At 42.8% G+C, this 23268-nt stretch overlaps 1 protein-coding gene and 1 long non-coding RNA gene across 2 annotated transcripts in view; one reads left to right on the forward strand and one right to left on the reverse strand.

Annotated features, from left to right (window-relative positions):
* BMT2 (base methyltransferase of 25S rRNA 2 homolog) overlaps window positions 1-23268 on the forward strand; it is a 133973-nt gene that overhangs the window by 60649 nt on the left and 50056 nt on the right. The window contains exon 3 of the mRNA XM_030217122.1: window positions 4633-4797. Coding sequence (XP_030072982.1) covers window positions 4633-4797 — 165 coding nt within the window. The remainder of the gene's footprint in view (window positions 1-4632; window positions 4798-23268) is intronic.
* LOC115479274 lies at window positions 7193-10791 on the reverse strand. The gene is made up of 3 exons (XR_003943640.1): window positions 10734-10791; window positions 7568-7660; window positions 7193-7328 (listed from the first exon to the last, which is right to left on the reverse strand). It is a non-coding gene; the product is annotated as an uncharacterized LOC115479274 (long non-coding RNA).

Genomic DNA, 23268 nt, shown 5'->3' on the forward strand with positions numbered 1-23268 from the left:
AAAAAAAAAAGAAAGGCCTTTCTAAAATTTTGCTGAAAAGGGACATGTGGCAAAGTCAAAATTGCCGCGTGTCCATTTTGGGTCTGCGACCTTACTGCCAGCCATTGACTTAGCGGTAAAGTCTCATGCGGTAACGACCTATGTACGTCAAATGCCACTTGGTGCACATCCGAAAATAAAAATTATTTTTTGGCCGTGCGTATCGGACGCGCACCAAAAATTAAATTACCGCAAGAGCCACGCAGTAGTCGGGCAGTAACTCCATTTTGGTGCGCTTAGACACTTGTGCGGCTTAGTAAAGGGGCCCCTAATATGTTACTATGATGGACCACTGACAGAAATATTTATTTGTACTGTTTCTATAAGTTGGCATATACTTCTGCTCAGGATCCTCTTCCCCCCCCCCCCCCCCCACCCCTCCAATTTCTCTTTCACTGACCTTTTCTCGTTCCTCTCTTCTGTGTCATGCAACCTTAATCCCTCATGCATATGTAATCACTTCCAGAATGTTGTGCACACGTGTACACGGCTATATTCTTAATTTAGACGTCCCTACAAAACTCTGTTTGACGTAGACTTTGTTGTACATCCATGTCCATGTGATGCAGGCAGAGGAGCAAACCAAAAAAAAGTTTGCCACATTCTGTGTAGGTAGCAGAGAGAGGGTGGTAATAGCTTTCTCTACCTCAAACTTTCCAAAATAGGGTAGAGTCTAGTAGCACTATGGACAATACTACTATAGACCGGTAGGGGAGAGGCTGAATTTTTACCAACGTAGGTGTCCTCTTGTAACCTCCAACCGGTAGGTTCTTCAAATACCAAAGACCACCAAATTGCCCAAGAGCTTCATACATCAGTTCTCAGCAGAAGCAGGTACTTGCAGAGGAGTTCTTCACCCTTCTACAGGCCAATGTGGTTGAACCTGTACCACCCAGGGAAGAAGGAAAGAGATTCTATTCCAGGTACTTCTTGTGCCCAAAAAGACAAGGGGGATGGGGGACAGATTTCGTCCCATCCTAGACCTGAAGACCCTGAACAAATTCCTAGTCAAAGAAGTTTAGGATGATTTCTCTGGGCACCCTTCTCCCCATGATTCAGGAAAAAGATTGGCTACGTTCTCTGGACTTGAAGGATGCCTATACCCACATTTCAGTACTTCCCAGTCACAGGACATATCTTAGATTTCAGACAGGGAAATACCACTACCAGATGCCTTGTGACTGGTGCAAGGGGCTTGGGGCACCATTCCTTCTTGGGCATCCTTACTTCCAGGTTTATCTATCACAAGAGGTTATACATAGAATGTTGTGTATCAGGGCCTAGTTTTCATCCCATCCACGGGTCTTAGAACTTTGGTGTATTCTGCTCATCTGGACTTGTCTAGCAGGATGATAAGGAAGGTGAAATTTGTTCTTACCTGCTAATTGCCTTTCCATGATTCTTGCTATATTGGTCAGGGACCCATCCTGGGAAGACTGTGGCTAGACCTTCTGCTCAGGATCATCTAGCACCTCAGCATATGTTCCTGCCTTACCTACAGGTATTTCCCAGGAGTGGATTGCCAAGTGTTTCATAGCTGGGAGTTTCATGAGACTGTTCTTATAACACACTAGTAAAAAAGGCCCGTTTCTGTATGAAATGAAATGGGCGCTAGCAAGGTTCCCCCCTCCCTCGGTCTCTCCCTGTGTCCCCTCCGAGTTGCATGCGGTCCTCCCTCCCCTCTGTTTGTAGACAGGAGTGGACGTAAGGCTATGTAGTGCAGTGTAAGCAAGGAAGGCAATTTGGTTAATCTCTGTTTCCCCTGCCCCATACAGCCGTCATCGCCATACACTCAAAAGAAAGGAAACCTGTGAGGTGCTGCATTCACGTTGTTGAGGTGTTGGTGGGACGGTGAGCGGCTGCGGCGATGAGCATCGGGGAGGAGGGTGGGTGAGGGAGGGCTCAGGGGAGGGAGGGTTAAGCAAGGAAGGCAGTTTGGTTAATCTCTGTTTCCCGTGGCCCATGCAGCCGTCATTGGCATACACTGGAAAGAAAGCAAACCTGTGAGGTGTGGAGGAGGGTGTTTGAGGGGGACTGTGGGTGGGGGAGGGGGTGCAGCGGCGACTCGGGAGGGAGAGAGCGGGTCCAGTAGCGACGGGGAGGGTGCGGAGAGAGAGTGGGTGTTTCTCATGCACGTCGTTTTCGGACGTTCGTTTTGGGCGCCATTTTGGTTTCATCAGTGCACTGGCAGGTGATTGTGAGGCAGGGGGAGGAGTAGCGTGTTTTCCTACTCGTCCCTTTCCGTTGGGTTCCTTGCGTTCAGCGATGAGTTCGCTGTAATTGTTCCGCCCTCGACGTCATCACGTTTGACGCAAGGGCGTGGCAGAGAGACATAGTCAGTGTGGTGGCTTCACAACCACGAACTAACGAACCCTTCAGGGAAGTGGGTGGAGCTTCGGGCTTTATTAGAACGTTGGGGTTGCGAATTATGTCTGGATGGGGCATGGCTGAGGGCGGGTGTATCAGTGAGAGTGAGTGATGCTGACAGGCTACAACAGTACAGGGCTTCAGTGTTTCCCTGCCACACAGTGAGCTTCAGAATTAGAGGTGAGAATTATTTATATAGATTTTCTCAGTGCTTTTTATAGTGCTGTTTTATAGTGGGACAACAGTGCTATAGTGCTATTGTAACCTTAGTTTATTGGGTTGATTTATATATACTGTTGTCACAAGATTATTGGACAGGGGTGGTCAAATGTTGCAGATGTGCTTTGTCAGTAGTTTACAGGCAAGTTCTAGAGCTGCAGCATACCTTCTACTGGTGATGTCACTGATTTGTCAGTGTCCTCTGTCCCCTGACCAAGCAGATGGAGGCATAACCCACCCATTTGAACTGGTCTAGAAAGTTTCAAGGAAAGAAAAATAGCAGGTGAGAGCAAATTTCACTATCTCACAAATTCTTCAAATATTACATAAAAATTAGAACCAAAAGAGCTGAATATAGAGTGTTTGTTTTTGATGAATATCTGCATTATCTTAAAGGAAGTTCTTAGTAATAGTACTTCACTTAATTTTCTGGAAATGGACGGAGAGGATGATAAACTCCATGTGAGTTCAGCATCTTTACTGAACAAAGTCACAAAGGTTTTATTTACTAGAAGAATATTTAATATTAATGACATATACCATTTAGTTAATATACTAGCATGTTAAGTGTTAATGAGCCTGCATAGGTCAAACAGGTACAGTGTGCTAATGACCTCATTAGGAGTATGCTATGTACTAATTTAAATTTAGTTCTAGCAGTTCAAATTTAGGGTTTTTTTTTGTCACTGTAGTAATAGTCTGCACATTAGCCATTTTCTTCAAAGGGAAGGATATATCCTTTTGGCATTTCAATATCGGTTGCAGAAAACTGTTCTACACTTCCAGTACCACCTCTTCCTAATCTAGTCCTTAAATACTGAATCCTCCCTAATTCCTTATTTTTCTATTTCCTATTCAAAAAAATTGGAACCACCCCTGAACACCCTCCCGCCCCCAATCCAAAAAAAAGCTGCAAATACTGCTAACAGCCTAGTGTCCAGCATTGCTGTGATGTCACCCTGTACACCTTGATCTTTGAACTGCCACTAGGCAATGTCAGACCAACACCACATGCAAGCCTGATAATAGGTAAGGGATTTGGATTTAAAGATTTAGTACTTCCCTTTTCCAGTGTTAGCTCAGGTAAGTTACATTCGGGTACAGTAGATATTTTCTTGTCACAGAGGACTTACAACCTAACACCCCTGTTTACTAAGCTGCGCAGCAATGCCAATACAACCCACTCAAAGTGAATGGGCTGTGTTGGCATTAGCGCACGGCTTAGTAAACGGGGGGGGGGGGGGGGGGAGTTTGTATTTGGACAATGGAAGATTGTAAGTTGCCCAAGATCACAAACAATCTCACTGGGATTTGAACACTGGCTTCCCTGGTTCTCAGCCCACTGCTTTAATCACTCCATGTTTCTTCATGCCAGTTCAGTATTTGGAACTTTTTGGGTCATCCTAGAAGACTGGAAGGGATCAGGGGGTGAGGAGAGCTTTTATTTGATTTTTTAAAGTAATTTTTATGCCTATTACATCTGTCTATGTAGCTCTATAATTTTAAATCAGCTGGTGGGAGTGGGTTGAAGGATTAGTTGTTTTGACCTGGGGAGGGTGTTGGAAGTTACTTGTTCTGTTTATTACCTCAGAGTGTATGTACCAAGTGGGCTTTCATAGCAGTCATGCACTATACGTATTGGTACTTCTCTACATTTGTAGTAAAGTCATAGTGCATGTATTTTAGTACATTCGTAGTACACAGGCCCCAAGAAGTACTATGTAATATTGAAGAAAAAAAGTATTTTTAGTATTAAAGGAGAAATTGTTTTCTGATGTTCATTATTAGTATTTAGATGTTCTAAGAAACATTTTATTGTGTTGTTTTCCTGTTTGTTGCCAGCAGGTGACTTTCTGTTCAGATATTTTCTTTTAATTCTCGTTGACAGAGGAACTGCAGGGGATGGAATCTGGAGTTTGATTTTTTTTTCAGATGGCTCTGCATCTCAATTCTGATGTAACACCTGTTGAATGGTTTTCCCAGTATTAAATAGAATGTTCTTTGTAGTGTTTGCCAGGAATATTTTTTGAATGGAGGAAAGAGGAAAGCGCTCGAGAAAGATGAGAGAAGAGCAGAATTTGACAGATCTATGACCAGTCCAATGTTAAAGGATCTCAGGCCTGCAAAATGTGAAGACTTTGCACATTCCAACCTCAGAATCACAGCCGAGGAGTAAGTGTTTTCACTTCTTTTTCTCTGTTAATGTATTTTCAGAGGCAATTATATTTTATGATCCTTTTTTTTGGAACATACAGTTGAACTACAGTTCCATTGTGTAGGTATGTACTACATTTAGATCTAGCTAAGGGTCACTGTTCCATGTTGTGACTTTTTGAGAGCCAGGGCTTTTTCTGTGACAGCTTCTGTCTTACTAAACAAGCTCACTCAAAAGACGTCGAGATCTGGATTTTTTTTCATACATTATAATCACATGAGCTGTTAGAAACTACTACAGATTTGAATGCCGTCATTTACAGTTTGGGTCTTTCAGTAAGTGTGTTACTAGAAGTAGTTCAGGAGTACTATTTATTATTTATTGAAAATTTTGTATAGTCTGCCTAATCAACTGTAGTCCTAAGTGGGTTACAGAAAGATTAACAATTCAAGAACATAAAGAGCAAAATAGAACACACTTCTCTTTGAAGTACTTGTATCAATATGTTATGTTGCGCTTGTGTACTTGTCTACTCTTGTTCTTTTTCTTCAAATTTTATTATATGTAAACCGCCTTGGCCTCATCGTCAGATAAGGTGGTATATCATCTACTCACAAGAAACATAAAAATTCAGGTACTGTACATCACAGGAGGAATTATACATAGGACACCCAACGTTAGGTGCCAATTAAGCACCTTACTATAGGCGCCGAAACTGGTTAAAATGGCAGTTCAGCACCAAAACTGGTTAAAACTACAGGTCTAGGATTGTTCCCATGGGAGGGGTACGGGCAGGTCAGGGGCATGGCCAGGCATTGAGTACCTATGTTACAGAAAACTATATGTTGTGTGCCCAACTCCTATATGTATGAAATGAAAATAAATTAAAATAAGTAGAAGACATTCCATGGATTACATTGGATATAATTATCAGCAACTTAAAACCTAATTCAATATAAGGAACAGGGTTGAGGAGCAAGGGTCATCTTAGCTGATGTGGTTTAGTATATGTAGTTGTGTGTTTTATATTGTTTCTTACTTGGTTAATCATGTTGTCCTGTACTATATTTTTAAGTGACAGTTTGTCACTCCTTTGGTTAGTGGAAGTAAGAAGGCAGTCTATAGGTGTTTTAATAAATATATACTAGCATTTAACTAAGGGAGGAGATGCTATCCTGTGCCGTGAGAGAAACCACACAGAGGTGGAGGTGCACTTGATCCCTGTGAAAATCGGTTCAAGGTAGAGCAGAGAAGGAGTAGGGAGAGTAGGCTCTTTCCAAGCAGTGAAGGAGATGTATGGATGATTTAAAAGTCTTTATTAGATAACATCAAAAGGTGACTTGACACAGCTGCTGTGTTTTGGCGCCAAAGCGCCTGCTTCAGAAGTCTACAAAAATACATATGAGTAAAAAAGAAGAACACTAAAACTACAAATATAACAAAACATGCATAAAAAAATACATAAATAAAGGATGTTATATAGTGTGAGCTGGACACCCTTCCAGGACCCGGCCAGGGCTGACTCTGTTTAGCTTCCTTCACACATAGTCACTGCTGGGCTCTACACTTCTCCGTAATTCACCAGGACTGTGCCTCAAACACAGGGGAGTTCTCGGCCTCCTCTTCTCTTTTCACAAATGTTCATCAACACCAGGTTTCTTATAACCAAAGGCTTTATTAGTTGCCATTTAACATAATCTTCATGTCTTATTTCTTCTTTAACGCAAACATTTCTTCTTCAACTCAAACATAACAAACGGCATTTACTCCGAGTCTTCTAATTAAACCCTTTCCAGACTTGAAGCCGTTCCTCAAACTTTCACAATTCAAACAGTCAGACTTTCAGAATTCAAACAGTCAAACAAAAGCATTTATTTTTCCTTCTCAGAGGGTAGTGCAGCTGTCACCTTTTCAGCAGAGAGCTTCCCCAGTGCTTCCATCTCCCCCTTCCAGCTTTCCACCATTGTCTTAATAAAGATGCCTGAAAACCTCTGGTTCAATTTCCCAATCAACTCCTGGCTTCTGACTCCCCTGCCTAGAGTCCTTCCCCTGACTCTGATTCCCTTCCTGCTGCAGTGCATTCTGGACCTTGTAGTTTCCTGCCTCCTCACAATAGAGACAAACTTAAACATGCATATATTTATTAAACGAAACCATATGGATAAAAATACACATAGTGTAGCAGGACACTATCTTTATGGTAAAATTTGTCATGACGACACTTTTATATGGAAAAATGCTAGTAGAAACACTGTTAAGAGAATGCTATAAAACTCATTCAAATCTTGCGTACATAAGAACAATGAAAAATTATTTAAAAGGTAAACATAATGTAAGATCATACAAATAGGGATACATCTTTTTTGGAAACAAATATATAATGTTTATGTTAAAAATCATAGGGACGTCTGTTAAAAGTGCTAGTAAAAGCTATGAAACAATAAAAGAAATGTCTTTGGCATTACTGACCTTATGATGCGATATTAGATTGTAATGTTGAATACGAGAAAAAATACAAAGCTGTATTTTACACAATGGGACTATAGCCCTGTGGGGAGAAAGATACACTAATAACTGTGAAGCAGGGTAACGTAGAAAGAAGAAGAGATTTCTGCAAACATTAAACCAAATTTATATAAAGCATGACAGTGTCCGTATCTCAGGGCTCTTTTAGAGGAACAGTGAGTTCAAGATAAACAATGCCGATCAACCTATTAGTACTACGGAACCACTGTATGGGATATGCCATACTAAAAAATGTGTAAAAACAATTGAAAGAGGACTTACCACAATCAGAAGCAAAAAACTTTCACGGACTGTCAAAGCGGTTTCTGTGAAGCATCGAGATGGCGTACCCAATGCGCCTTCATCCAGTATACTCTGGAGGAAAGGAGAAACAGGGGTGATATGATACAGACGTTCAAATATTTGAAAGGTATTAATCTGCAAACGAACCTTTTCCGGAGATGGGAAGATGGTAGAACGAGAGGACATGAAATGAGATTGAAGGGGGGCAGACTCAAGAAAAATGTCAGGAAGTATTTTTTCACGGAGAGAGTAGTGGATGCTTGGAATGCCCTTCCGCGGGAGGTGGTGGAAATGAAAACGGTAACGGAATTCAAACATGCGTGGGATAAGCATAAAGGAATCCTGTGCCGAAGGAATGGATCCTCAGGAGCTTAGTCAAGATCAGGAGGCGGGGCTGTTGGTAGGGAGGCGGGGATAGTGCTGGGAAGACTTATACGGTCTGTGCCAGAGCCGGTGGTGGGAAGCGGGACTGGTGGTTGGGAGGCGGGGATAGTGCTGGGCAGACTTGTACGGTCTGTGCCAGAGCCGGTGGTTGGGAGGCAGGGCTGCTGGTTGGGAGGCGGGGATAGTGCTGGGCAGACTTATACGGTCTGTGCCCTGAAGAGCACAGGTACAAATCAAAGTAGGGTATACACAAAAAGTAGCACATATGAGTTATCTTGTTGGGCAGACTGGATGGACCGTGCAGGTCTTTTTCTGCCATCATCTACTATGTTACTATCTTCACTGAGGACTCTTGGGCAGTGACTGAAAGTATCCTACCTATGTCCTTCTGCATCACCTATTTGCTTCTAAATGATGGTCTTCCTTCCTCAGTTTGGGAGAGGATGATGAGGACAGGGCCATTGCAGAGATGGTAAGAAGGTCACCTCATCGCCCTTTTTGGTCAGTGTGTGACTCTGAAAGAGAAGGGGCTGCCAAAAGCAACCCTTGCCTGGGGCACTGTTTTTCCAGCACTACCCTGGATGGGGTAGAAGCTGGTATAAGGGTGGTGGGTGCCCTAAGCCAATGTTCAGCATTATCCTCCCTCCCCTCAATTAACTGACAGGCCCCTAGCCTGCAGGACTAAGCCCCCCTCCACGATTTTCATAATTAAACTCAACAGTCATGATCATCACACAGACATCCTATAAAAATGTAGGTTAAATGTATTGATGCTTTTTGAGTTTGAGTGGCCGTGAGGTCCTGTTTTGCTTTGACTGCAGCTGCTTTTCGCTGCACCCAAGAAGCTTCAATCCTAGGTGACCACCTAGTCTTGCCTTGCCTAATGGTTGGGTCATCTCTGGGTGGGAGTCTGCTTTGGATGTAAATGACCAGTTAGCATGGAGGAAAATATACTGATGATGCTGGAATGTCCTCTTTCATATGGTTGTATAGTACATATCCCGGCAAACCATAGCAATAGTATTCCCAAATCATCACAGCACTTTTAATACCTAGAACCCTATGTTCTGTGGACCATAATTTATCTTTGACCATAACCTATGTTGGCAAATAAATTATTTTCAGATTTTAACTTTTTCTACTAGATGCAACTGTTCAGATGGACACAAGGCAGCATTTTTAGTTCTAGGGATGTCATGAAGAACAGAGTAGTTCATTGTAATATTCAGCCTTGGATGGCAAGAGTGAACAAAAGGAATGTCTTTTTCTAAATCTGCTGTTGTCACTCAATGGAGCCAGTGTGCAAGTAACATGTACTAACACATGTTTAATGCCTTCATTATCTATTACAAGTAGAGTATGTGCGCTAAAAGCTCTGTTAACGTGTAAACTGCCTTGTGTTAGTACTGTATTAATATGAAGTCTGAGATATTGAGATAATTCTAAAGTATGCGAAATAGCTCATAATCTATTAGCACATAAAAACAAGGAAAATGTAATGCGGATGAATTAATGCAAGAAAGTTAACAATACCTCAGGGAGTTGCAATTGTTTTTGGATTGTTATCGGTATTAATGCCTCCATTTCTGCATGCGTACTTACTGTCTGCAGTAACATGTGCCTTGTTGGCATCTTATTAACATTAAATGTTAATACATATGTTAAGCACCCTGTTTTGAAAGTTAATGGCTGTGTTAGTGCAGGTACACAGATACTTGAGTATTATTATAGTTTCAGTGCCAGTCCCTAATGCCCATAATGGTGTATCCAAACAAATCCCCAGCAAGATAGCTAAGGTCTTTTCTTTATACCCATTTGAGATCAGAAGTGTACAGCAGATGCACTGTAGAAATCAAACTGCTGCTAGTTTCAGTGAGATTGTGACATTGTTAAATGAAGTGTGGATTGTAAACAAGTTTAACAGAATCTTCAAGGAATGAAAAGCCATCTCTGCCTTTAGATGAAAACATATTATTTTGGGCTTTTGGCAGCAGAAGATTGCAACCCCAGGAAATTTCATTTCAAATTTGTTTAATTGTACAAGTTATTGTAGAGCAACCGAAAAAGCAATAAAACCTGAAAGTATGACAGCCAATCTTATTCCTTGTTTTTAATCAAAATTTCAAGGCTAAACTAGTTACTAAACCAAACTGCCCCTAACTTTCAGGAGTTAGAGGCTTGTATGTTTGTTCATAACCTGAACTTGTTTTGATCCTTAAGTTTTCTCCAGCTCCATTTGGGCTTTCAGCTCAGCTGAACCTGGCTTCCGTTGGGATTGCAGCATCAAGAGCTATCTACCTTCCTGCCCCTTCTACCTTGCATGCATTCATTACAAGGAAAACTCATCTCACTGTATGACAGTGACATACAAGTAGTCTGACTCTGAGGGACCACAGACCACCACTCTATAGTCACAATACAGATACATTGGTTTTGGGGTGTTGTTAGGGTACCAAAAACTCTGAAAGAAATGGGTCCCAGAAGAGATTAATCTTAGTGAATGAAATGTCAGTTGCAAATGTATTCCCCACTGCACCAAAATAATAGAAGGAACTAACTTCATACCAAAGTATTATAAAAACAGAGTAATTATTTTATTTACAATAGCAGCAAACATGGTATAGGAAAGACAGAAAGGAAGACAAAAGACAATCTCATTACAGAAATATACTTTAACACACATAAATCCCTAACTAGACTCTGACATGCAAAGAGTCACTCTAATCCACAGAGCACTACAAGGGTACATGGCATACATAACCTGATGAAGTCCTTCAGTTGTCAGCGTGTCCCTCGGGTGTCATCTGGCCCAATGCAGGTCTGTTCCTTAGGGTGGGATGTTGACACAGCAGCCCCTATTTATAGGGAAATCAGAAGTTGTAGTTTGTACTGCTGATGTACTTTCTGTCCTTGGCTGTCCCAGCCATGATGTCAATTCTGATAACATTGTTGTCCTGGGAACATTGGGAACCTCTGCAGTGTTCTGTCCATGTGCCAGGTACAGTAAACAAAAGTGGTTGTTGCAAACAGTTGTTTTGCCTTTGTCAGACTGGATGTCTCCGCATTCTTCTAGAGTTGAAACCTCTGAATTTGCATGTTGTAATCAGGTTAATGCTGGATTGTTCCAGATATTTATGAATTATATATTTGGCCATATAAGTACATGCAGTTCTCTACCTATAGTACTTTGTTTGCCCCTACAACTCCTAGAACTGTGTATTTGTGCACTGTTGAGTCTGAACACTTTTTTACATGGATTATATGGGTGTTGGATAACTTTGTTCCTTAAATAAATGGAAGAAATTAATAACCATAATACGTTTTCTCAGTTTCCCTCTGTCTAATATTGAATTTTGTTTAAAAATCAGAAACCATTCAGTATGATATATATGCACTAATAGGGACTATTTGGAGGGGTGGGTGGAACTTTGTCACATTAAGCTCCAGGCTCTAGTAACTGATACAACAGGGTGCTTCTGTGCACTCATCCAAAGTTCTTCTCTAAGGTAGTGTTGGATTTTGATCAGTCAACTATCCTGTTTTGTAAGAGAGCCTTAGCCTTGGAGCGGACTAAAACCCTTATAATGCCCACCAACTTTTTCTCTTTTGACCCTAATAAACTAGGGGCTGCTGTTACCAAGCATATTCTATCCAGGTGGGTAGCAGACTGTATTTCCTTCAACTCTTATATAGAAAAATGTAGGCAGATAAAGACCATATGGCCTATCAAGCCTGCCCATCTATGCCATCTGCTCTCTCTATCCCTTTCTTAAAGATCCTATGTACTTGTCCAATGCTTTTGAATTCAGATACTGTTTTCGTCTCCACCACTGCCATTGGGAGGCCGTTCCACACCACCCTTTCCGTGAAGAAGTATTTCCTCAGGTTACTTCTGAGTCTATCCCTTTTCATCTTCATCCAGAGCTTCCATTCAATTGAAAGAGGCTCACCTCATGTGCATTTGTGCCGCATATGTATTTAAATGTCTCTATCATATGTCCCCTTGCCCACTTTTCTTCCAAAGAATACAACTTTAAATCTATCCCCATATTCTTTGACAAAGACCATTGAATCGCATCATGGCTCAAAATGTCAGAGGTACTTCGGCATCTGTAGCTCACTTGAAATCAATCTCCATATATTCATATTGTGCTACTGTCTAGAAAGAGATTTTGAACATGACAGTAGACTTGACTAGTCTGTTGAAGGAATCTCTATGGATTAGAATCAAACTCCATTCCCCCTATGCACATTTCTCTTTATTTCCAGACTGCTTTTCAACAAAAAAAAAAAAAATGACTAATTGCCAGCCATCAAAAATATGTTGGCTTGATATTGAATCCACTGGCAAAGTGTTCTGCACAGAGCTCTGCCAGTGACATCACCTATATTTTGAGGACTTTTCCTGCTGTCTGTGGTGAGCATTGCTACAGTAAGTAACTTGGGCGTCTTTTACTAAGACACGCTTTAAAATTGTGGGCACACTAAACGTTAGAGATGCCCATAGGAATGCATTGGTGTCTCTAACATTTAGTGCGTCCACAGTTTTAGCGCATGCTAAAAACATGAGCATGCCTTAGTAAAAGGCGCCCTTGGTTTTTCTTCTGAATATATATATCTAACAGATAACCTTTGACACTGTTATAACAGCCACATAATTTTCATAGTCAGGGAACCTTTAAAATATGTTGTAGTAATGCTCTTGAGTTTTGTTTTTTGTTTTTGCTACTTTAGTATGAGGATTTTGGATGATAACACCAAAATGGATGTCCATAGGATTTGGACCAAGAGCAGTCTTCAGTAGATCACAGATAATTTAACTTCATTTTTACAGACAACACAATACAAGGGCAACTACAGAATTTTAGTGTGAATTAAGTTTGCATCGGACCCCCAGCATTTTGGAACATGGAAAAATGTGTAAAAATGTATCTTTGAAGGTTTTTTAAACTTTACATTTTTAAACTTTAAATTTAAAGGCATGTGCAGAATAAGTGCCACACTCTAATATTGTTCCATAACCATTATGACTATTCTGTAGAATATGTGCAAGAACAGTATTTATTTATAAATACAGTGCAATCCGCTTAAGTGCAAGGGTCTGGGACCAAAGAAATGCATGCAGTTAACCAGAGCAAGCACTTAATTGTTGTGGCCCAAAGAAGCTTGACATCTGATAAACATATATACAGTACTGTTTATTATTATTATACATACAGTATACAGTCTCTCTTAACTGACATTAGGCTTACTTGAAGTAATCAGTTATATTCCTCTGTACACTCTTGGGTCTGTGAGTTCCTTAGACTATGTCTGCCAGATGGTAAAAACGGTCATAGCACTGACATCCAGTGGCCTCCAGATAGGCCCGCACGGTGTTGAGACTCTCCAGCGCACTTGCAAAAGTGACAGGAGGTTCTTGAATTTCATCAGCATGTGCCTCGCTGCTCATTTCTTCATCTGTTCCATCATCAGCTGTTGTTGCCTGCGTGTAAGAGCATATCTCGACATCAGTGCTGTCTTCAGCTGTTTGTAGATCGTAATCGACAGCTACATAGCGATGGAACTCCTCTTCAGTAACACCGGCTGGGATGTCAATAACCTCTTCATCTGACGCGTTTGCAACAGCTGCACCTGTTTCGTCCCTCTCCACGTCCTTAACAAAGCTTGCCCACTTGTAGCAGTTCACAATGGTTGCCTGTGTAACATGATTCCAGGCTTCTTCCTACATATGTAGGGAATCCAACAGTTAATAGATTACGAACCAGTTCAGCAGCACTTTTATCCTTCCCAGCCTGGTCATCCATAACGCTCATCAGACGACGTAGCGCAAGAGCCCGATAATGTTGTTTGAAATTGGCTATTATGTCCTGAACCAGAGGTTGGATCAGAGAGGTAGCGTTTGGTGGCAGGAAGACCACCTTGACATTAGACAGTCTGACATCATCCCTGTGTGCAGCACAATTATCACAAAGCAACAAAATCTGACGCTTTTGTGCCCGCATTCTAGTGTCTTAACTTCTTTAGCCACTGCTTCCAAATTTCCCCAGTCATCCACGAATTTGCATTAGCCTCGTATGACACAGGAAGCAACGGGGCTGCTTGCTCTTTCCAATGAGGAGGGGTTCCAACTTCTCACTCCCATCCATATTGCAGCAAAGGAGGATAGTCAGTCGGTCCTTTGATGTTTTACCTCCAGTAGTTTCGGCATGTTTGAATGCAAGTGTTCCATCAGGAATCGCGCGCCAGTAGAGACCATTTTCGTCAGCATTGAAAATGTCACGAGGTGCAAACTCGTTCAAGATGGTAGGAAGAACTGAAACAACCCAATTTTCAGCACCAAAGTCATCAGCGTCTTGTTTCTCACCATGCTGTTTCTTGAATTTTATGCTGTTCCTCTCCTTCCATCTTTTCAACCATCCAACAGTGGCTTTGAATTCAGTTAGTCCAAGACTTTCAGCTAGCTGGTTAGCTTTCTCCATAAGCAGTGGACCACTGACAGGAAGCTGTCTGCTCCTGACTCGAGAGAACCACAGAAGAAGAGCATCTTCTACCTCCTCAGCTTTTCCCGCACGTTTTCGTTTCCGTTGTGGATTAGTTTTGTTTTGCCAGTATTCCAGAAGCTGGTCTTTCTGCTTCAAGACATGTGAAATTTGACTGGGATTGACACCATATTCTTTAGCAATAGATGCTTGACTTTGTTTGTTTTCTAATTTTTTAAGAACTTCTATTCGTTCAGCCAGTGTTAAAGTTTTACAGTTCCGCCACCGCGACAACGACCCCGGTGCATGCTCCAACAACATTCTTTCCCCTAATCTGCCTGGGGCAGTTAAAGAGGCGGTAAATTTGAAATCTCGGTTGTCACGCACCAATCGGCTTCCATATTCCATACGCGCGCTTATGCGGAGTCTTTCCTGCAGAGGAGTGGTCTTAAACCATGCATATAAGCAAATCTTGCATTTGACAGTGGTGTGCTAAACCGAAGTTTGTCCCCATAGAAATTGATGGTGCCAAAAATGGGACCGAAGTACGGCATGCAGTTAAACAGCATTCGCTTATCCGACGTGCACTTAAATGGCGTGCACTGTATTCATAAATAGGTTAAATATGTGAACAAAATAAGCTGAATGATGAGGCAAAATTAGATTTTATTCCATTTAAGTGTTTGATTTTAGGGCTAAGCCATAGGAAAAGGTAACCAATTAATTCTTGCTCTTGCTACTTTAGTGAAATTTAGACTGGCACCTAACAGTGCTGAATCGTTTATTTGAAAGATGTCCGACACATCTGTAGGCTCAGCAGGATAAAAACATTAAGCAAGTCTCAAACTGTGTTTTGGTTATTTAACTGCATGTCTTAAAAAATTGAGTAGTTGTGCAGCATAGCAGTATGTGGGGGTGGGGATGTAGGTGTTTGCCTGTCTGTCTGGCCCAAATCCTAGGGGCCCTTTTACAAAGGCACGGGAGGGCTAACACGCAGGTAGTGCGCGCCCAATCATCACTACCGCCAGGGTAGCACATGCACTGGTGCTAATTTCGTTTTTGGTGTGCGCTAAATCCTGCGGTAGAAAATAATTTTCTATTTAATACCACGGTGGGCATTCCCAGCGGTAACTGGCAGTGTGCCCACGTTGGTGTGCACTGCATGGTTGCTGCATGGGTAGTGCTGAGCCCTTACTGCTAAGTCAGTGGGTGGCACTAAGAGCTCAGGCTGTAAATAGTTACGTACTAGTTTTAATACTGGCGCAGGTCCATTTCCCGGCCCATTAAAAAAATCACCTTTTTCCCAGCTGCGGTAAAATGGCCCAGCACGTGCCTAAAAAATGCTCCTACACTACTGCAGGCTACTTTTTACCGTGGCTTTGTAAACGGACCCCCTAGAGTCTTAGAATTGTCTTAATGTTTTGTTTTGATACATTCTGGATGTTGGTAAAAGCACTCAGTTCTAAAGGAACAACTAGTTAATGTTCAAAACAGGCTTATGTAGCCAGCCAATGAAAATTGTGGATGCAGATATAGGGTTAATTTGAAGTTACTTATGGTGTGTGAGCTGGAGCCCTTTACTCATCAGGTAGTGGATAATTTTGCAAAGCAAATATTTAATGTGCTTTTTGCTTATATAGGAATTCCCCACTTAAAAATAGAATTCAAATTAGGTTAGCAATTTTTGTGTAAGCTCTATTTTTATGCTGCAAAATAATTCTAAAAGTAGCTAAAAATTATCAGATACTTGACAGTTAAGCACCCACAGTGTTCGGGTGGCTGTCGATCACTGTCACAGCCTTCTCCTACAGTATACGTATGGTTCAGCACTGGAGGGAAATGGGAGAAGACAAACAGATGCTAGGGATAGGTTACAGCTATGAATGACAGCTATTGTCAGCTATTTTTAAAGGGGTATTTTTATTATGAAATGCTCCTCTCTCCGAGAACAAGCAGGCTGCTTATTCTCACACGTGGGTTGACGACCGTGTCAGCCTGGGAATCAGCATTTTTCCATAGCAAAGAACAAAAAGCTTTGCTTCTGGCGCACGGGCAGCCTGATTTTTCACCTGCCGCGTGAGCGCGTACCTCAGTTACTTTTTTTTCTCCGCTACGAGTGCGGCAGGTTGCTCCTGTGCTCTTTGTTCTGGCATGGGAAAGAGCTCTTTTCAACAGCGATTTTTAGCATTTTTTTCCCTTGTTTTCTTTATTTTCTTTTTTAAAAAAAGAGCTTAGGACCCCTTTTTCTAAAATCCTCAATCTTTTTTCTCCAATATTTAAGTTACCTTTTCGACGCAGCCGGTTTTCTCCTTATTTTTGTGCCCCGTTTATTGGCACAATTGAGTCTTTTTTGCCAGAGCCGTTTTTCCTTCCATGTCATCAAGGACACCCAGTGGCTTCAAACGTTGTTCTCGGGTCAACCGGACTATCTCAGATACCGATACCTATTCCTGGCGTATCCAGAGCCTTGGGCCCGACCACAGCCCAACTACTTGTGCTCTGTGTCTTCATATGAAGAAGCAGACCCAAGTAGCTCGAGAAGCCCAACATGAGAACTTTTTGGAGCTCGGTCCTGTCCTTCGGCATCGGTACCAAGGTCGGCGGTGTCGACATTGAGGGAAGCATGGGTGTCAGGAGCAGAGGTAATGGCTGTTGAGAGACCAAGTCGCGCTGGGAGCAGTGAGGTGTTGAGTGGGTCTCCACCTGTCTCGAGGCCTCCTGCTATGCAGGCCCCCTGGGACTGACCATCGTCGGACCCGACCCCGAGGAGATGTGAGGATTCCACGTCATCCTCATCGGCATCGAGGAGCCTCGGTGACAGGCATCGAGCGAAGGCGAAGAAGCACCGTCACCATTCTCCTTCGACACACAGTGCTGGGAGCTCCGGGACGTCGAAGGAATCGGCACCCGAGAAGCGTCGGCGTCGAGAGGATCGCTCCCCCTCCATACAGGAGGTGCCAGTGCATTGGCCTCTTAGCAGCCTTGTACCTGAGCCTCAGCAGATTCTGCCTCCGGCTGATCTACCGACCCCTCAGCCTTCTCTGATGGTGGCTCTCAATGAGCGCATCTGGGCCTTTCTTCCAGAACTTCTAGAAGGATGTAGCTTCGATTTTGGCTGGGAACACAGCACTTTCAGTATTGCATACTACCCTTTGGCCTGGCGTCTGCGCCCAGAGTGTTTACAAAGTGTCTAGCGGTAGTCGCAGCATCGCTACGCAGACTGGGATTGCATGTGTTTCCTTATCTCAACGATTGGCTGGTAAAGAGCACCTCAGAGAATGGTGCTCTGGAGTCCATGCGAATGACTGTTCAGGTGCTAGAGCTATCGGGGTTTGTAATAAATTACTCTGAGTGTCATCTCATTCCAGTCCAAAAATTGGAGTTCATTGGAGCGCTGCTGGACACGAAGACAGCTCGGGCTTATCTTCCCGATACAAGGGCAGACAACCTTCTGTCCCTGGTGTCCACAGTTCAAGCGTCTCAGCAGGTCACAGCTCGGCAGATGTTGAGACTCTTGGGGCATATGGCCTCCACAGTTCATATAACACCCATGGCATGTCTACATATGAGATCAGCTCAATGGACCCTAGCTTCCCAGTGGTGTCAAGCTGCAGTGAATCTGGAGGATGTGATCCAACAATCCACCGATTTTTGAAATTCTCTTCAGTGGTGGACAGTCTAGTCCAATTTGACCAAGGGACGACCATTCCAAATTCCTCAGGCACAGGGTGGGGAGCTCATGTAGGTGGGCTTCACACTCGAGGAGCCTAGTCCTTCCGGGAGACAGGTCTTCAGATCAACCTCCTGGAATTACAAACTATCTGGAACGCTCTGAAGGCTTTCAGAGATCGACTGTCCAACCAAATCATCTTGATTCAAACAGACAATCGGGTTGCGATGTACTACACCAACAAGCAGGGGGGCACCGGATCTCGCCGTTTGTGTCAGGAGGCTGTCCAGATGTGGCTTTGGGCACGCTGTCAGGACATGTATCTTCAAGCCACTTATCTGGCAGGTGTAAACAACAGTGTGGCCAACAGGCTGAGCAGAGTAATGCAACATCACGAGTGGTCACTGAATATGAGCATAGCCCACAAGATCTTCCAAGTGTGGGGCACCCACTAAATCAATCACAAGGTCCCTCAGTTCTATTACAGGCTTCAGACCCACCACAGACTAGCATCAGACGCCTTTCTCCTTCATTGGGGAACAAGCCTTCTGTATGTGTATCCTCCCATACCTCTCGTAGGGAAGATTTTGCTGAAACTCAAGCAAGACCGTGGAACCATGATTCTGATTGCACCTTTCTGGCCACGTCAGATTTGGTTCCCTCTTCTTCTGGAGTTGTCCTCTGAGGAACCGTGGAGATTGGAGTGTTTTCCAACCCTTATCACTCAGAACGGTGGGGGTGGGGGGAGGGGCCCTTCTACATCCCAACCTCCAGTCTGGCTCTCACGGCCTGGATGTTGAGATCTTAGAATTCGCCTCCTTGGGTCTTTCAGAGGGTGTCTCCTGAGTCTTCCAGAATACATTCCACGAAGAGGTGTTACTCATTCAAATGGAGGAGGTTTGCTTTCTGGTGTGACAGCAAGGCCCTAGATCCTCTCTCTTGTCCTACACAGACCCTGATTGAATACCTTTTACACCTGTCAGAGTCTGGTCTCAAGACCAACTCTGTAAGGGTTCACCTCAGCGCAATTAGTGCTTATCGGCGTGTAGAGGGTAAATCTATCTCTGGACAGCCTTTAGTTGTTCGCTTCATGAGAGGTTTGCTTTTGTCAAAGTCCCCTGTCAGACCTCCACCATTGTCATGGGATCTCAACGTCCTCACCCAGCTGATGAAAGCTCCTTCTGAGCCACTGAATTCCTGCCATCTGAAGTACTTGACCTGGAAGGTCATTTTCTTGGTGGTTGTTACTTCAGCTCGTAGGGTCAGTGAGCTTCAGGCCTTAGTAGTGGATGCACCTTATACTAAGTTTCATCACAACAGAGTAGTCCTCCGCACGCACCCTAAGTTCCTTCCAAAGGTGGTGTCGGAGTTCCATCTGAACCAGTCAATTGTCTTACCAACATTTTTTCCCTACCTCATACCCACCTTGGCGAAAGCAGCTTGCACACCTTGGACTGCAAGAGAGCATTGGCCTTTTATGTGGAGCGGACAAAGCCCTTCAGACAGTCCGCCCAGTTGTTTGTTGCTTTTGATCCCAACAGGAGGCGAGTCGTCATCGGAAAACGCACAATCTCTTGGAAGACGGGGCTAGCGCAGAGGAAGCAGTCGCAGCAGCATACAGCCCTAGCAGTGCGCGGATCCGCTGCAGATAAGCAGCAGAAGAATGAGTAACAACTCTGTGCCAGAAAGATGATGACAACGGAGCGGAGGGCAGCAGCGTAGCGGCAGGACGGACCCGGTGCCGTGCAGCTTTCCTGTACAGGTAGACTGTTGCGCTGCCCGAAGGGGAGGGAGGGCCTGAAGGAAAGAAGGCCTGCAGCGCGTACCGTTGCTGGGTGGGCCTGAGGCCAAAGTGGGTGGGCCCCGGCCCACCCAGGCCCACCCGTGGCTACGCCCCTGGCTGAGTGTTCTGTGGCAGCTAAAAAGCAAATAGCATGTCAGTAATTATTAGGAAAAGGATAGAAAGTAAGACAAATAACATTATAATGCCTGTTTCTTGAGTACTGTGTGCAGTTCTGTTCACCGTATCTCAAAAAAGATATAGTGGAATTGGAAAAGGTTCAAAGGGAATGGAACTCTTTATATATGAGGAAAGGCTTAAGTGGTTAGGGTTTTTCAGCTTGGAGAAGAGATGGTTGAGGGTGGGGGATATGATAGAGGTCTATGAAATCCTGAGTGAAGTAGAGCGGGTGGACCTGAATTGATTACTCTTTCAAAGAGTACAAAGATGAGGGGACATTCCATGAAGTTACATGGTAATACTTTTAAATTTAATAGGAAAAAATAGGGGGGGGGGGGTCACTCAAATAGTTAAATCTGGAACTCATTGCCAGAAGATGTGGAACTTGGCTTCCTGGAGGAAAAGTCCATAAACTGCTATTAATGTAGATATGGGGGAAAGCCATTACTTATCCCTGAGGATTGGTAGCATGGAGTCTAGCTACTCTTTGGGTGTCTGCCACGTACTTGTGACCTGGATTGGCCAATTTTGAAAGCAGGATATTGGGCAAGATGGACCATTGGTCTGACCTAATATGGCTATTCTTATGTTCTTATCTTTAAAATCAAATGTGGTAACTGAAGATTGAAGGGGTCAACCTAACACACAAGTTTCAAAAAGGAGTCCACAGGGGACCTGGGAAATTAGATTTGTGAGCCTAATGATGGTGTTAGACAAAATGATACAGGCAATTATAAAGAACAAAGTTATCAAACATATAGGCATGGATCAATAGGACAAAGCCAACATGGATTTTGCCCAGGGAATTCTTGCCTCACCAATCTCTACATTTCTTTAAAGAGCTGAATAAACACTTGAGTAAAAGTGAGCCAGTTGATACTGGAGTGGAGGAGTGGCCTAGTGGTTAGAGCACCGGTTTTGAAATCCAAAGGTGACCAGTTCAAATCCCACTGCTGCTCCTTGTGATCTTGGGCAAGTCACTTAACTCTCCATTACCTCAAGTAGAAACTTAGATTGTGAGCCCTCCTGGGACAGAGAAATATCCAGTGTACCTGAATGTAACTCACCTTGAGCTACTACTAAAAAAGGTGTGAGCAAAATCCAAATAAATATTTTCAGAAAGCATTTGACCCAGTACTTCATGAATGACTCTTGAGGAAATTAAAATGTCCTGGGATAGGAGGCAGTGCCCTACTGTGGATTAAAAACTGGTTAGCAGGTAGAAAACAGAGAATAGGGTTAAAGGGTCAATATTTTCAATGAAGAAGAGTAAATAGTTGGGCTCCCCAGGGGTCTGTGCTAGGACCACAGCTTTTTAACATATTTATAAATGACTGAAAACATGATTAACAAGCAAAGTGATCAGATTTTGTTGACAACAGTTATTCAAAGTTGTTATATCACAAGAGGATTGTGAGAATTTTTAAGAGGACCTTTCAAAACTGGAATACTTGGATTCCAACTAGCAGATAACTTTTAATGTGAGCAAGTGCAAAGTGATGCATGCAGGGAAGAGGAATCCAAACTATAGCTGCATGATACAAGGCTCCACATTAGGAGTCACTGCCCAGGAAAAGGATCTAAGTGGCATAATTGATACATTGAAACCCTTTGCTCAATGTGCAGCAGCAGTTAAGAAAGCAAATAGAATATTAGGAACTAGTAAAAAAGCCCCGTTTCTGATGCAAATGAAACGGGGGCTAGCAATGTTTTCTTCTGTGTGCATGTGGGAGTGTGTGTGTCCCTGCCCTCTGGCCTCTCTCCCCTCCCTCCTCTGAGTCCTTCACTGTTACAGAGCCAGCGATTTGATTTCGTGCTCTGCTGTTTTCCTTCACTGACTGTGTTACAGAGAGGGCGGGGCAGACACTCATAGGGAAACCGGATATCTCGCCCCCTTCACACTTCCGGCTGGAGGCTTCATAGAACGTTGGTGTTGCCTTTTATATAGAGAGATTATTAGGAAAGGAATAGAGAACAAAACTGAGAATATAATACCTTTTGTATCATGCTGTGGTGCAACTGCACCTTGAATATTGTGTGCAATTCTGGTCACAACATTAAAAAAAATGGTGGAATTAGAAAAGGTAGAGAGGATGGACAACTAACACGATAAAAGGAATGGGACAGCTTCCCTATGAGGAAAGGCTAAAGAGGCTAGCACTTTTCTACTTGGAGAAGAGACAGCCGTTAGAGGTCTATAAAATTGTGTGTGGAGTGGAACGAGTAGACGTGAATTGCTTGTTTACTGTTTTTAAAGTAGAAGAACTAAGGGATACACAATGAAGTTGCAAAGTGTATATTTAGAACAAATTGGAGAAAATATTTCTTCATTCAGTTGTGTAATAAGCTCTGCAATTTGTTGCCAGATAAAGTGGTAAACAGCCTAACCAGATTTTTAAAAGATTTGGACAAGTTCCTAATAGAAAATCTATAAACCTTTATTAAGATAGACTTGGGAATATCTACCACCTATCTATTTTACTCTTTTGGGATTGCCACATGATTGTGATCTGGATTGGCCACTGTTGGAAACAGGATGCTGAGCTTGATGAACCTTTAGTTCAAGTAATGATGATTTTATGTACTTATGATGTGTAACGCACATAAACTGGAGTTAGTGGTAGAGAAGTTTGGACTGTGGCTATTTGTCAATCCTTAGATAATTGTTACTGAGTCTTGATTCACTGATATCATATTTTTATATATGGTGCTATGTTTGCTATTCATGCTTTTTCATGCTGTCCTCTTTTTTTTTTTTTGTTAATAATTCTGGAAATTTCAATAAATAAGTTGGAACTAAAATGTCTTTCCTCATAACAGTTTATGAGTTAGTAACAACAATGCAGATAGAACCAACCTTAACCATGAAAAATGTGTAGCATAAACTTGAGAATGAGCATGTCTAACAAAAAAAAAATCAATAAGGAACAAAATCAAAGAAGCTGAAATCTGTTTATAGATACAGAGAGAACATTCCCAGGTCTCCTCTGGGGAAACAGAGAAGGCATTTATGGGAGAAAGCTGCTAGAGATAGCAGCTCTGGAAAAGAAAGAAAATCGAAGGGCTTGACAAGTTGAACAAAGAACTAGAAAAACTACAATGAAAACACAAATTGACAGGGGAGAAGAAATATACAAGAACCTTCTATAAGTTGCAAATAAAATCAGCAAGTCAATAAAAGAAA

This window comes from Microcaecilia unicolor, chromosome 10, assembly GCF_901765095.1.
Source record: "Microcaecilia unicolor chromosome 10, aMicUni1.1, whole genome shotgun sequence".
Lineage (NCBI taxonomy): Eukaryota > Metazoa > Chordata > Amphibia > Gymnophiona > Siphonopidae > Microcaecilia > Microcaecilia unicolor.